This window comes from Muntiacus reevesi, chromosome 2 (assembly GCF_963930625.1).
Source record: "Muntiacus reevesi chromosome 2, mMunRee1.1, whole genome shotgun sequence".
NCBI classification, from domain to species: Eukaryota; Metazoa; Chordata; class Mammalia; order Artiodactyla; family Cervidae; genus Muntiacus; species Muntiacus reevesi.
In genome coordinates, this window is record NC_089250.1 from 61,305,268 (window position 1) to 61,318,856 (window position 13,589).

The 13,589-nt window shown below is 43.7% G+C and overlaps 1 protein-coding gene across 2 annotated transcripts in view; it reads left to right on the forward strand.

Moving 5' to 3' along the window:
* The first annotated feature begins 11,411 nt into the window (after positions 1 to 11,411).
* CBFA2T2 (CBFA2/RUNX1 partner transcriptional co-repressor 2) overlaps positions 11,412 to 13,589 on the forward strand; it is a 141,246-nt gene continuing 139,068 nt past the window's right edge. The window contains exon 1 of one of the 2 annotated variants that reach the window (XM_065921837.1): positions 11,412 to 11,567. In XM_065921837.1, coding sequence (XP_065777909.1) covers positions 11,534 to 11,567 — 34 coding nt within the window. In that variant the 5' untranslated portion in view covers positions 11,412 to 11,533. The remainder of the gene's footprint in view (positions 11,568 to 13,589) is intronic. The other variant, XM_065921838.1, reaches the window with a different exon arrangement.

Below are 13,589 nucleotides of genomic sequence, written 5' to 3' on the forward strand. Positions count from 1 at the left end.
GACACAACAGAGCAACTAAACTGCAGAGGAGTAAATAAGGGAATGCATGCAGTGTACCTGGCATAAAGTATGTGCTCAACAGATGACAGTTATTATTTTTTTAATATTTATTTATTTGGCTGCATCGAGTTTTAGTTGCTACCTGTGTGTTGTGTGTTATGGTTTTTCCAGTGGTCATGTATGGATGTGAGAGTTGAACTGTGAAGAAAGCTGAGCACTGAAGAATTGATGCTTTTGAACTGTGGTGTTGGAGAACTCTTGAGAGTCCCTTGGACTTCAAGGAGATCCAACCAGTCCATCCTAAAGGAGATCAGTCCTGGGTGTTCATTGGAAGGATTGATGCTGAAGCTGAAACTCCAATACTTTGGTCACCTCATGCGAAGAGTTGACTCATTAGAAAAGACCCTGATGCTGGGAGGGGTTGGGGGCAGGAGGAGAAGGGAATGACAGAGGATGAGATGGCTGGATGGCATCACTGACTCGATGGACATGAGTCTGAGTAAACTCCGGGAGTTGGTGATGGACAGAGAGGCCTGGCGTACTGCAATTCATGGGGTTGCAGAGTCGGACACAACTGAGCGACTGAACTGAACTGTGTTAGGATGGACACTCTAGTTGTGGCACATGGGATCCTGAGTGCACAGGCTCTGTGGCACATGGGATCTTAGTTCCCCAACCAGGGATTGTACCTACATCTCCTGCACTATAGGGTAGACTCTTAACCAGTAGACCACCAGGGAAATCCCAACTGTTACTACTTAAACAGTGTAGGACCCTCATGTCTTCCAGAGCCAACTGTTAAAACTGATGCCGTTCCATAAGACAGCCTCTAGGCATGGGTGGCTATTTAAAGTTAAACAAGCGGTAAAGAATCTACCTGCAATGCAGGAGACATAAGAGATGCTGGTTCAATTCCTGGGTCAGAAAGTTCCCCTGGAGAATGGAACTGGCAACCCACTCCAGTATTCTTGCCTGGAGAATGTCATGGACAGAGGAGCCTGACGGGCTACAGCCCATGGGGTCCCAAAGAGTCAGACACGACTGAGCAACTAACACAGTTAAATTACAATTACAGGTAAATTGAAGGCCAAAGGAGAAGCGAACAACAGAAGATGAGATGGTTGGAAGGCATCTCTGATTCAGTGGCCATGACTTTGGACAAACTTTGGGAGATTGTAAAGGACAGGGAAGCCTGACGTGAGGTCATGAGGTCGCAAAGAGTTGGACACGACTGAGCGACTGAACAACAATTAAATTAAATTGGAACTTTAGTTCCTCAGTCTCACTAGCCTCGTGTTCTGGTGACTGTCGTCTTGAGCAGCACAGATATTAAACATCCTCATTAGCAAAGAAAGGTAGATTAGACTGTGCTGATTCAGGCCCTCTAGCTCCCCTGAGCGATTCTCCCTTTCCCCAAGAGGGCTCTCTCTTCCGCAATCTTTCTCCCTGCCCCCATCAAGGCAATGACCTTGGTGAGTGGGTGTTCTATTGTTCTCAGCACCTGGGATAGAGGGTGGAGAACAGGTGTGGAGCTGTGCCCTGGAGCACCGAGGGGGTGGGCGCAAATTGTCCTTGTGGTAAAGCAAACAGCTGCACCCAGCCCTGTGCCGGCCACCAGCGGGAGCCTCCACGAGCCCGAGCCCGGATGTCGAGGAGGGAGGGGAGGTTCCGGGTTTCCATCCTCACCATCTCCCAGAGGTGGTTTAAGGTCACACAACAGATCAGAGCCTCGGATGAGCAGTTTCCAGCACAGCTGACACCTGAGGAAGGCGTGCCAGATGGGAGGCCTGGAGTGCAGGGGGAGGGGAAGATTTGCAACCTCTCCACGCAGGGCTCAGCTGCACCTTACTGAAAGGCGTAAATAGGTCACATTCAGACTATTTCAAACTAGGTGCATCCGTTGTGGTCCCTGGGGTTTAAGAACCATAGCAAGAAATTTATTGGGCTGGCCCAAAAGTTCCTTCGGGTTTCCATCCCAGCTTACTGAAAAACCCAAACGAACTTCTGGGCCAGCCTGATAAATCTTGGTGTGACTGTCAATTGTCATCTCCAAATCAACATCCCTAAAACTGAACTCACTTGTGTCTCCAGGACGTGTCTGTTCATTTTATAGCTGTTTCCAGCTTAGGCAACGGCTGCCCCATCTTTTCAGCTGTCCCAGCCCACACCTTCAAATCAACCTTGATCCTTCTCTTTCCGCCACCCTACAAAGGAACCCTGGCTTCCCAGGTGGCGCAAGTGGTAAAGAATCGACCTGTAATGCAGAAGACACCAGAGATGATCCCTGAATTGCGAAAATCCCCTGAGAAGGAACTGGCAACCCACTCCAGTATTCTTGCCTGAGAAAACCCATGGACAGAGGAACCTGGTGGGCTACAGTCCATGGGATTGCAAAACAGTTGAACACAATGACTGACTAATCACACCCACAAAGAAGCCATCAGCAAATACTGTTGGCTTTACCTTCAAAATATACCTTGAATCTGACTCCTTCTCACCTTCTCTGTCTTCTTCACTGCAGTAACCCCAGTGCTCAGGACAATGCTTGGCACAAAGTCAGTGTTCAATGTAGGAAAGAAGGAAACACGCTCTGGGCTAGAAACCACGCTAATGCAGTGTGCATTTCTATAGGTATGATGTAGTTCCTAATACAATGTCTAAAAAGAGACCAAAATAAATAAAGAAGTGATGAAAGGACTGTCCCGGTGGTCCAGTGGTTAAGAATCCACCCACCAAAAAAAGAATCCACCCACCAGTGCAGAGAATGTGGGTTCAAGCCCTGGTTCAGGAAGATGCCACGTGCAGCAGGGCAATTAAACCCAAGCGACACAACTACTGAGCCCGACTGAGTTCTGGAGCCCCTAAGCCACAAGAGAAGCACAGCAATGAGAAGTCCATGCAGAGCAATGAAGACCCAGCACAACCAAAAGTAAATAATAAAAACTTTAAAAAAAAGAAAAGAAGTTTTCCACTGTCCACCCTGGACAGTGGAAGCAAGTATAAAGAGGAAGGCATGGACTCAGGGGCATTTACTGGTGATGTCAATGGAATGGGGATTGGTTGTGGACGTTGACAGGAGCAAACCTTTCTCTCATTGCCTGCCGGGCAGGAGGTGCACTGGTTTGGAGTAGCATCTACTTCTGTTGGGCACTTCTGAGTCTCGGGGATTTACTCACTCTCGGGAATGGATATTGGCCATTAGCAATCGACCAAGTTTCATTTACAAATTTGGAAATGCTGTAAAATTATTGTAATACCCATTGTTAGATGAGCATGCTCAAACCCTACTGGTGGAAAAAATGATTTGGTAAAATTGAAAATCCTGCTATTATTTGATCCAATAATTCCACTCTGAAAAACCTACTTTAAGAATCAAAAAAGAGGAAAAGCTAATACACAGTGGTGTTCAATAGGCATAATTTGTCATTGAAAAAATTGGATTCTACCACAAGAAGAATATTATGAGACCATCAAAGAATGTTAATGAGTAGTTTCTAGTGACATGAAAAAATGCTGATAGTGACATGAAAAAATACAAATAGAAAAAAAAAGATAATAGTGGAAAAAGGCTGGATGCAGAACGCATTAATAGCAGGTCTGAAAAGACTGTACAGTGAAATGGTGAGAACAATTTAGTTCTCAGTGTTGAGAAGTGAGTGGTTTTCCTTTTCTTCCTGACTGTGTTATATAGTATTCAAATTCCTCACCTTGAGTTTGCTCACTTCCTCCTCACTCATAAACAATAGTGAATTTTAATGATATAACTTGACTTGTTCATCTCTCCCTCAGGGAGCTCTTAGGCTCTTCAGCCTCCAATGGAGAAAAAACTTTGCTTATTAGAAAACTCCCAGCCATGCCAGGTATTTCTCTGGTGTATAGATAGACTTTCTAAAGCACCATGAGCATTTCAGACTCCTGTTTACCCAACAAGGATCATATACCTTTAAATTGCTTCCCCTCATTGACTGTCATCTGGCCAGGACTTGTGTTTATCCTGTGTTAGTGGAAGGGCATGGTCAGGGCAGATGGCAGGCAGCGAACACTTCTCTCTGCCACCCATCTTCATCTTCCTTGTCACCAATTAAAAAATAATTCATTTGATTTGGACAAGAAACAGGGTCCCCAGCAATTCTTTAGGTCTACTGAGTCTATGATTCCTTTTGAAGGTTGTGAAAGTCAGAATTCAATTCTGTCACTTGAGACTTAGCTTCTGACTCAGGCAAATGTTATGGTAAATTTCTTAACCTCTCTAAGTCTCAGTTCTCTTGACTGGAAAATGGGTCTTGCAAACTGAGCTGAAATTCAGTTTCTAAAGCAATTCTCTCAGCCTCTTAACACATTAATGTTCTTGACCCTGTGTTAAATCACTTGAGTCGTGTCCAACGCTTTGTGACCCTTTGAACTGTAGCCCACCAGGCTCTCTGTCCATGGGATTCTCCGGGCAAGAATACTGGAGTGGGTTGCCATGCCATCCTCCTCCAGGGGATCTTCCCAATCCAAGGATTGAACCCCCATTTCTTACGTCCCTGTAGGCCTTAGGCAACAGAAGGATGTTGATGTTTCGTGGCTCTGATCTGTTCAAAGAAGGCCTCTCTTCTCAACCTTCAACATACATATACACTAAACCCTGAACTAAGCAAGAATGATCTATAAAACCAAATAGAGCTTAAGGAATCTATATGTTCAAAGCCAGAGCTGCCCAGGTCTTCAATAAGTTTTATTTTCAAAAATGGTGGATTGTAGTGTATCTCAAACAATGGAATAGCTGGTTATAAAAAGGAAGGCAAATTACTGATAGATACAACACAGATGACTCTCATAATTATAATGTTGGGTGAAAGAAGCCAGACAGGAGAGTACATGCTGCTTCTGTCCATTCACATGCAATTCTAGAAAATGTAAACAAATGCATAATGACAGAAAGCAGACAAATGGTTCCCTGGGCCCATGTGCAGATGGAAGGATGGATTGCAGAGAAACAGGAGGAACCATAGAGGGGTGATAAAAGTGTTCTGTACCTTGATAGTACCAGTGATTTCATGGGTATGTACAACTGCCAAAATTCATCAAATTGGGCCCTTGAAATTGGTGTGGTTCATTGTACATAAATGAAAGGCAAAGGAGAAAAGGAAAGATATGCCTATCTGAATGCAGAGTTCCAAGGAACAGCAAGGAGAGATAAAAAAGCCTTCCTAATAAGTGATCAGTGCAAAGAAATAGAGGAAAACAATAGAATGGGAAAGACTAGAGATCTCTTCAAGAAAATTAGAATATTTCCTGCAAAGATGAGCACAATAAATGACAGAAGTGGTATGGACCTAACAGAAACAGAAGATATAAAGGAGAGGTGGCAAGAATACAAAGAAAAACTATACAATAAAGATCTTCATGACCCCCTTAACCACAATGGTGTGATCACTCACCTAGAGCAAGACATCCTGGAGTGCAAAGTCAAGTGAGTTTTAGGAAGCATCACTATGAACAAAGCTAGTGGAGGTGATGGAATTCCAGTAGAGCTATTTCAAATCCTAAAAGATGATGCTGTGAAAGTGCTGCACTCAGTATGCCAGCAAATTTAGAAAACTCAGCAGCGGCCACAGGACTGGAAAAGGTCAGTTTTCATTCCAATCCCAAAGAAAGGCAATGCCAAAGAATGTTCAAACTACCGCACAATTGCCCTGATCTCACACACTAGCAAAGTAATGCTCAAAATTCTCCAAGCCAGGTTTCAAAAGTACATGAACCGAGAACTTCCAGATATTCAAGCTAGATTTTGAAAAGGCAGAGGAACCAGAAATCGAATTGCCAACATCTGTTGGATTATAGAAAAAGCAAGAGAGTTCCAGAAAAACATCTACTTCTGCTTTATTGCCTATACCAAAGCCTTTGACTGTGTGGATCACAATAAACTGGAAAGCTCTTCAAGAGATGGAAATACCAGACCACCTGACCTGCCTCCTGAGAAACCTGTAAGCAGGTCAAGAAGCAACAGTTAGAACTGGATATGGAACAACAGACTGGTTCCAAATCAGGAAAGGAATACATCAAGGCAGTATATTTTCACCCTGCTTATTTAACTTACATGCAAAGTACATCATGCAAAATGTACCGGTCTGGATGAAGCACAATCTGGAATCAAGATTTCTGGAAGAAATATCAATAACCTCAGAAATACAGATGATGCCACCTTTATGGCCGAAAGCCAAGAGGAACTAAAGAGCTTCTAGATGAAAGTGAAAGAGGAGAGTGAAAAAGCTGGTTTAAAACTCACCATTCAGAAAACTAAGATCATGGCATTTGGTCCCATCACTTCACGGCAAGTAGATGGGAAAAAAATGGAAACAGTGGCAGACTTTATTTTCTTGGGTTCCAAAAATCACTGCAGATGATGACTGCAGCAGTGAAACTAAAAGACGCTTGCTTCTTGGAAGAAAAGCTATGACCAACCTACACAGCATATTAAAAAGCAGAGACATTACTTTTCCAGCAAAAGTCCATCAAGTCAAAGCCATGGTTTTTCGGTAGCCATGTATGAATGTGAGAGGTGGACTATAAAGAAAGCTGAGCACCGAAGAATTGATGCTTTTGAACTGTGGTGTTGGAGAAGACTCTTGAGAGTCCCTTGGATTGCAAGGAGATTCAACCGCGCAATTTTGTTCTCATGATCTTAGTTCCCTGTCCAGGGATTGGACTCCTGCACCCTAAAATGGAGGCAGAGTCTTAACCACTGAACTGCCAGAGAAGTCCCAGAAAGTTGATTTTTTTTGTTTTTAATTAATTTGGCTGTGGCAGGTCTTAGTTATGGGATCTTCATTTTCTTTTGTGGGATCTCTCCTTGCTGCTCATGGGCTCTCTATTTGCAGCTTGCGGGCTTAGTTGCTCAGCAGTATGTGGAATCTTCGGTCCTGATCAGTGATAGAACCTGTGTCCCCTGCATTGCAAGGCAGATTCTAGACCCTCGATGACCAGGGAAGTCCCCCAGAAAGTTGATTTTTTAAAAGAGCAATCATAAGAGCTGGAGAGTGCAGGATGGGAAGTGACTGCTAGTAAGTATGGGGGCGTGTCTCTTTGAGGTGATGAAAATGTTCAAAGCTAGGTTTTGGTGGTAGTTGTACAACTCTGGGAATATACTGAAACCATTGAATTATGCCCTTTAAATGGGTGAATGTATGGTATATGAATCATATCTTAATAAAGCTGTTAAAAAACAATCATATAGCTAAAGTGATAGAATAGTGATGATCTCTGGATGGAGTATTCACTGAAAAGGGACATTACAGAGCCTTCTGCTACTGCTACTGCTAAGTCACTTCAGTCGTGTCCGACTCTGTTCAACCCCATAGACGGCAGCCCACCAGGCTCTGCCGTCCCTGGGATTCTCCAGGCAAGAACACTGGAGTGGGTTGCCATTTCCTTCTCCAAGTGTGAAAGTGAAAAGTGAAAGTGAAGTCTCTCAGTCATGTCCAACTCTTAGTGGCCCCATGGACCACAGCCCACCAGGCTCCTCCGTCCATGGGATTTTCCAGGCAAGAGTACTGGAGTGGGGTGACATGGCCTTCTCCACAGAGCCTTCTAGGGTGGTAGAAATGAAATTTATCTTGATATAAGTGGTGGTTATAGGGTGTTAAGCCTGAAACAATTCATCAAAGTGTATGCTTGAGATTTGTGCCTTTTGCTATGTATGTACCTTGCACTTCAATGGTTTCACTTTTTTTTTTAACATTTATTTATTTGGCTGTGCCAGGCCTTTGTTTCAGCACATGCACTCTCAGATCTTTGATCTTTTTTGCAGCGTACAGGATCTAAGTTCTCCAACCAGGGATGGAATTCGTGACCCCTGCAGTGGAAGCATGGACCACCGGACCACCAGAGAAGTTCCTATACATTTTTTAAATATTCTTTTCCATTATGGTTTATCACAGAATATTGAATATAGTTCCCTGTACTATACAGTAGGACCTTGTTTATCCATTATATATATATAACAGTTTGCATCTGCTAACCCTGAACACTCAGTCCATCCCTCCACTACCCCCTCCCCTCATTCATGCTGTTGTGCCTACCAGAAATGTGTCTCTTTTTAATGCTGAATAATGTTTGCTTGAATGATGATTGTACCATAGTTTATCCATTCACTAGGTGAGGAACACTTAGATTTCCAGTTTTTAGTAATTTTTAATAAAGCTGCTATTGACAGCCATGCACAAGTTTTTGTGTAAACATAAGTTTTTAAATCAGCTTCAAATTTCCAGGATAATTCCAATTTGACCATGATATATTATCCTTTTTGTATATTGTAGAATAAAATTTGTTAATATTTTGTTGAGGATTTTTGCATCGTAAATACTAATTTTTCTGTGACTTCTTCTTTGACCCACTGGTTATTCAGAAGTACTATATATTTTAGTTTTCAAGTGGTTGGGAATTTTCCAGATGTCTTCTCTTTTATAAATATTTATTTAGTGAATGCATTGATTCTCTCCTTTCCTGACAATGCTTTTATGACTCCCAAGGGCGTGTGTTGGGGAAGGGTGTCAAGGGGGCTGACTAGAAAGACTCATTGTACTCTCACAGATGCCTGTGCCTACCTCCACTTTAATATGTCCCTTATTTATTTAACAGGTATTTACAGAGGGCCATCTCTGTCCCAGACACTGGAGACATAGTGGTAAACAGCAAAAAGGATATTTTTATGGAGCTTGAGGTCTATAGAGGAAGACGGATAGTAATCCCAAGAATGGGAAAAATAAATGCAAAATGACAAATGGGTTCTGTGCTATGAAGAAGAGCTGCATAGTACTACAGGAGTGGACACTAGGAGGTCTGACAGGTCTGGAGGGTTTCTCTGAGGAAGTACAAGATGAGCTGATACCTAACGGGTGTATAGGAGTAAAGTGGGGGTTGGTAGTGTGGAGGGAGGAAGGGGGCTCCCAGAGGGGAGGTGAGGCTAGAGACCTGGTACTCACTGGGACTCACGTTCTTTCTGACCAGCCTGAGAGCAATGGAGATGTTGTCATAGAAGTAAGCCAGATTTGACTTGGCAAGGACAGACAAGACTTTGGGAAGAAGTGAAAGTTGCTCAGTCGTGTTGTACAGTCCATGGCATTCTCCAGGCCAGAATGTTGGAGTGGGTGACCTTTCCCTTTTTCAGGGGATCTTCCCAACCCAGGGATCGAACCCAGGTATCCCGCCTTGCAGGTGGATTCTTTACTGAGCTGAGCCACAAGGGAAGCCCAAGAATACTGGAGTGGGTAGCCTTGGAAAGAAGCAGAAGCCCCTTTCCTTTCCTTCTACCTCTGGAGGGGAGCTCTTGTGGTTCCAGACCTGGGGGCCTTCCTGATCAGCAGGGCCTATGAGTATGTGTTTCTAAATCAGTTTCTCATTTCCAAATGATTTTGACAGTAGCCCACCCTGAGAACCACTGAGTTATGGGCTAGTTTCTCACTACATGTTTAATAAATAAATTCATACTTATCAGCTTGAATGTGATATTGTGGCAGAAAATTCTATGTTTAGCCTCTTTGAACCAGGCAACCACTTCATAGTATGTGGTCTTAGGCAGGTTAATTATTGTACCTACTTAGTTCCTTTTGCTGAATTTTCCTTTAATTCAGCAAAAATGTCTTAAATATCTACATCATAAAAATACTTCAAATGTTGCTCAATTATTATATTCCAAATAGTTAAGTGCCAAGACAAGGCAAGGCAGTATATGGCAGGATTCAAATGGTAATAGAACACATCAGCAAGACTTATTTCGAGCACCTACTTTGTGTTAACAACTTCCAGGCATGAAGGGTAGAGGATCGGTACTGGGAGGGAAAAGAGATTAACAACAACAACGAAAAAAGTAAAAGTGCATATAATAATAAGTATAACATTTAAAAAATGTACCAGGCATTGTACTTTTCATGCAACCATCTTTCAAGCTAGGTACTATTGTGAACTACTTGCCTAGGCTTAGAAATGTAGGATGACTTGTCCAGGTCTGTATAGCTGGTAAGTATGGAGCTATAATTTATATCCACTTTGTCTGACTCTGGCATGTGGGTTTAGATTTAACACAATTTTAGAGTACATAGTATGTAGGTGTTAAGAAAAATTATCCAATTATCCAAAACTTGGAAGTAAAGCAAAAGAATAACTATATGGAACTTGAATTTGCTTTTTCAGTTAACAAGTATGTCAACGCTTTATTACAAGTAGATCTACCTACTTTTTAAATGTTGCCTATTATTCTCCATAGTTTGTTTTACTAGTTTTCCACATTGGACATTTGAGTCAATTCCACTTTCTGTTGTCGTAAATAATTCTGGCATAACCTTCTTTCCTACACGACTTTTTGTGCACATGAGCTAGTACTTCTTTGGGATGGAGACCCACAGTGGAATTTATAATCTAATCATGAAATATGGCAACTCATTGTTTGGTGTTGTCCTGATTATTAGAAAGACTGAGCATCTTTTAAAAATGTTTATTACTTTTTCAGATTTTCTTTTCTCTGCATTGTCTATTCTTTGTCCATTTTTCTATTAAATTATCTTACTTTTCTTATTGGTTGTAAGGAGCTCTTTATTTTGAATATTGATTTTTTTGTTGAATATGTTGCAACTATTTTATCTCAGTCTTTTGCTTGCAAAAGACAAGTATAGTTAAAAGAACTTTGCTTTTGGTATCTGTACATAGAGGAGTTTGGAAATTTTAATCTCTTGTTTTAATTTAGAGACTTTGGGAGGTAGAATACTTCAGAGTAGCTCAAAGTACTGGGTCTGAAGTCACAAGTTCCTAGCTTCCAATCCCATCTCTGTTAACTGTACCTAGTGAGCAACCTGGTTGGTGGGCAAGCCGTAACCGCATGTACAGAAAAGGGGGAATAAATAATAATACTTCTCTTGCTCATTGTAAGGATTAACGGGATGGAGTGTATAAAAATAGCTCGGTAACAGGTAACAGTTATTAACATTATGATCATGACATTTTAAATATTGGAATACTGTCGGAAGAAGTGAGTTGCCTAAAGACATGCGCAAAGGCGAAAGGACCTTAACCTGGAGAACTCAGGTGAGGCACTGCGCCCTCCCCCCAAGCTCCGCCCCCTAAGGCTCCGCCTCTGGGTTCTGGCAGTTGCCTTGGCCACAGCTGGAATCTCTAAGCCTGAAGAGTGGACCTTGCACGTGATGGGCGCGAGTGACGCAGGGGGGGCGGGACTGAGCAGCAGGGTGAGCCGGGATAGGGTAATAGTTCGCGCGGAAGGGGCGGAGCAGGTCAGGAGGCGGGGTTTAGTGGGAGTCGGTCTAGGGGCCAGGCTTCCGCGTGCGTTGGTCTGGCGGGCGAGAACGCGCTGCGGGGGCGTGCCCGGCGGGCGGGGCGGGGCCAACTGGGGGGCGGGGCGGCGCGCGGCCTAACGGCGGCGGAGACGGAGGCAGCCCCGACTCTGGGGTCGGCAAGCTTGGCGGCTACAGGTCCCTCAGCGGTGCCTGCGGGGGACCCGGGTCGCGAGTGGAGGCGAGGTGCGCGGCAGCGGCGCTGGGCGATGGTGGGCGTCCCTGGAGCGGCCGCCTTCCAGCGTAAGCGGGGCGGGAAAGCGGGCGGCTAAGGGGGGCGTGTGAAGGCCTGCGGCTCCACAGGCGCGAGCTCCCGGGAGGCCCCCGGCGCGAGGCCAGGCTGGTAAACTGAGGCCCCAAGAACGGCGGCAGATCCAAGGTCACCCGGCGGGCCGGGCCTTCCCGAGCTCCCAGGGCTGCCCAGGCGCCTCCTGCGCCGCTCGAGAGCTCGGAGCTCGTGGTGTGCGCGAGTCTCTGGGCACCGCGGCCTCGGAGCCCCGGCCGGGCCGGCGTCCATCTAACTTGCCGGCGGACAAGGATTGTTTTGTTCTCCTGGCGCCGGGGCCACTAAGTCCGACCCTGGAGAAATATTACACACATCCAATTTCGAGGGTTGTGTGGCGGATGGTGGAAGAGGCGAGGATTGGTTCTCTGAGGGGCCTGTTGAGTGCAGGCTCGGGGGTCCGACTGCTGGGGTTCACATTGCGGCTTCTCCGCTTACAGGCGGTGACCTTGGGTCTCTTTGAACCTCAGTTACCCCTTCTGCAAAATGAAGGCGAGAAGAACATCTCCAGCCCTTCCCCACCCCGGTTCAGGGTTTTGTGAGGCCACATAGGAGGCTTGACATGGGCTCTGGCACACACAGGCGTGAAAACTGTCATTATTGTAATCGCTGTTAAACCTCATCCAGGGTGAACCTCACTCGGGAAAGCTCGAAATTCAGCTCTGATTGGTGTATTTATTTGAGATTTTAATTTTATTTTAGGTTAGTCCTGCTTTATGATCCAGTTCTTTTTCTTAGCTCCATTTCTCCTTTTCAGCATTTATCTACTTTACCTCCTAGAAATGTGAGATCTTTCGAGGAGGTGTGGGTCTCTTAACAATAAAATTTTCATTGTTTCTTGTTAGCAGTAATAGCCATAATAGCCAACATTTTTTGAGCAGCAGGCATTTTGCATTCTATTCATTTAGCATTTATTAAATAAAAGATACCATTTTGGCCCTGGGAATATAGCAACAAACTAGATAAACCAAACTCAAGCTTTGAGTTTTAGTTGGGGGAAGGGAGAGAGACAGGTTCAATGAGGAAACAGATAAATCCATTTTGCATGTTTTCTCTCATTTAATCCTAGTAACATAGATAAGAGTTAAGTATTTGTGTATGCCCATTGTGCAGAGGATGAAGCTGAGGACAGGAGGAACCTTGTGGATTTAGCCTCAAAGGCTAGGTTCTTCCTCTCATAAAAGGGGGACTTTACACAGCCTTTCTTCTTTGTTTGATTCCCATTAAATGTTGGATTGAAGAAATGCAGAGTAGGTAGGTGGACCCAGTTAATGCCTCTTCATAGTCAAGTCTGCAGTTGCTGCTTTGGAAAGTTTAATCCATTCCTCTTGGAGTTTAACTTGGGAGAGACCAACAGAGGTGACCTTTAGGTCTGGCAAAGTTACACTATCTCTGTATAGTGAAAGGACCTTTAATATAAACTTAGATTTTTTTTTTAATGCCCAGATCTCTTTTATTCAGTTTTCTGTTTAAAATAAGTCCTAAAGTACAATATTTTAGTTCTATTATGTAACTAAGGTTTGTTTTTTGTTTGTTTATAGTGTTCCTAGGAGAATTCTATATAACATTTTTAGGCAATGTGCTTATTATGTTTTTTTTTTAAATCTGGAAGTATTTATAAGTTGCATTAAAATGTCGAGAGACTTTTTTTTTTTTCCTGAAGAGAATTTTTTAAAGTGAGGTTCTCGTGATGCAGTTAGGTTCAACATTGACCATCTGCTAAGCACCCGGTCCTTATGCTGATGTAGGGCTTCCAAATATAAATAAGAGCAAACTCTTACCTCTGAAGTTCACCTATAGTCTTGATTGGCTAATGTTTTTTAACTGAAGTGCTAGGCAGAGAGAATGGGGGAACTGAGTCCCTGGGGGAAATGGTCTAGAATAGTGGCCTCAAATGGTTTTAATGTTCTTTATATCAGTAAATATGGTTGAGTATGCACACACATTATATGAATGTTTAAGTTACAATTACAGTGTTGACT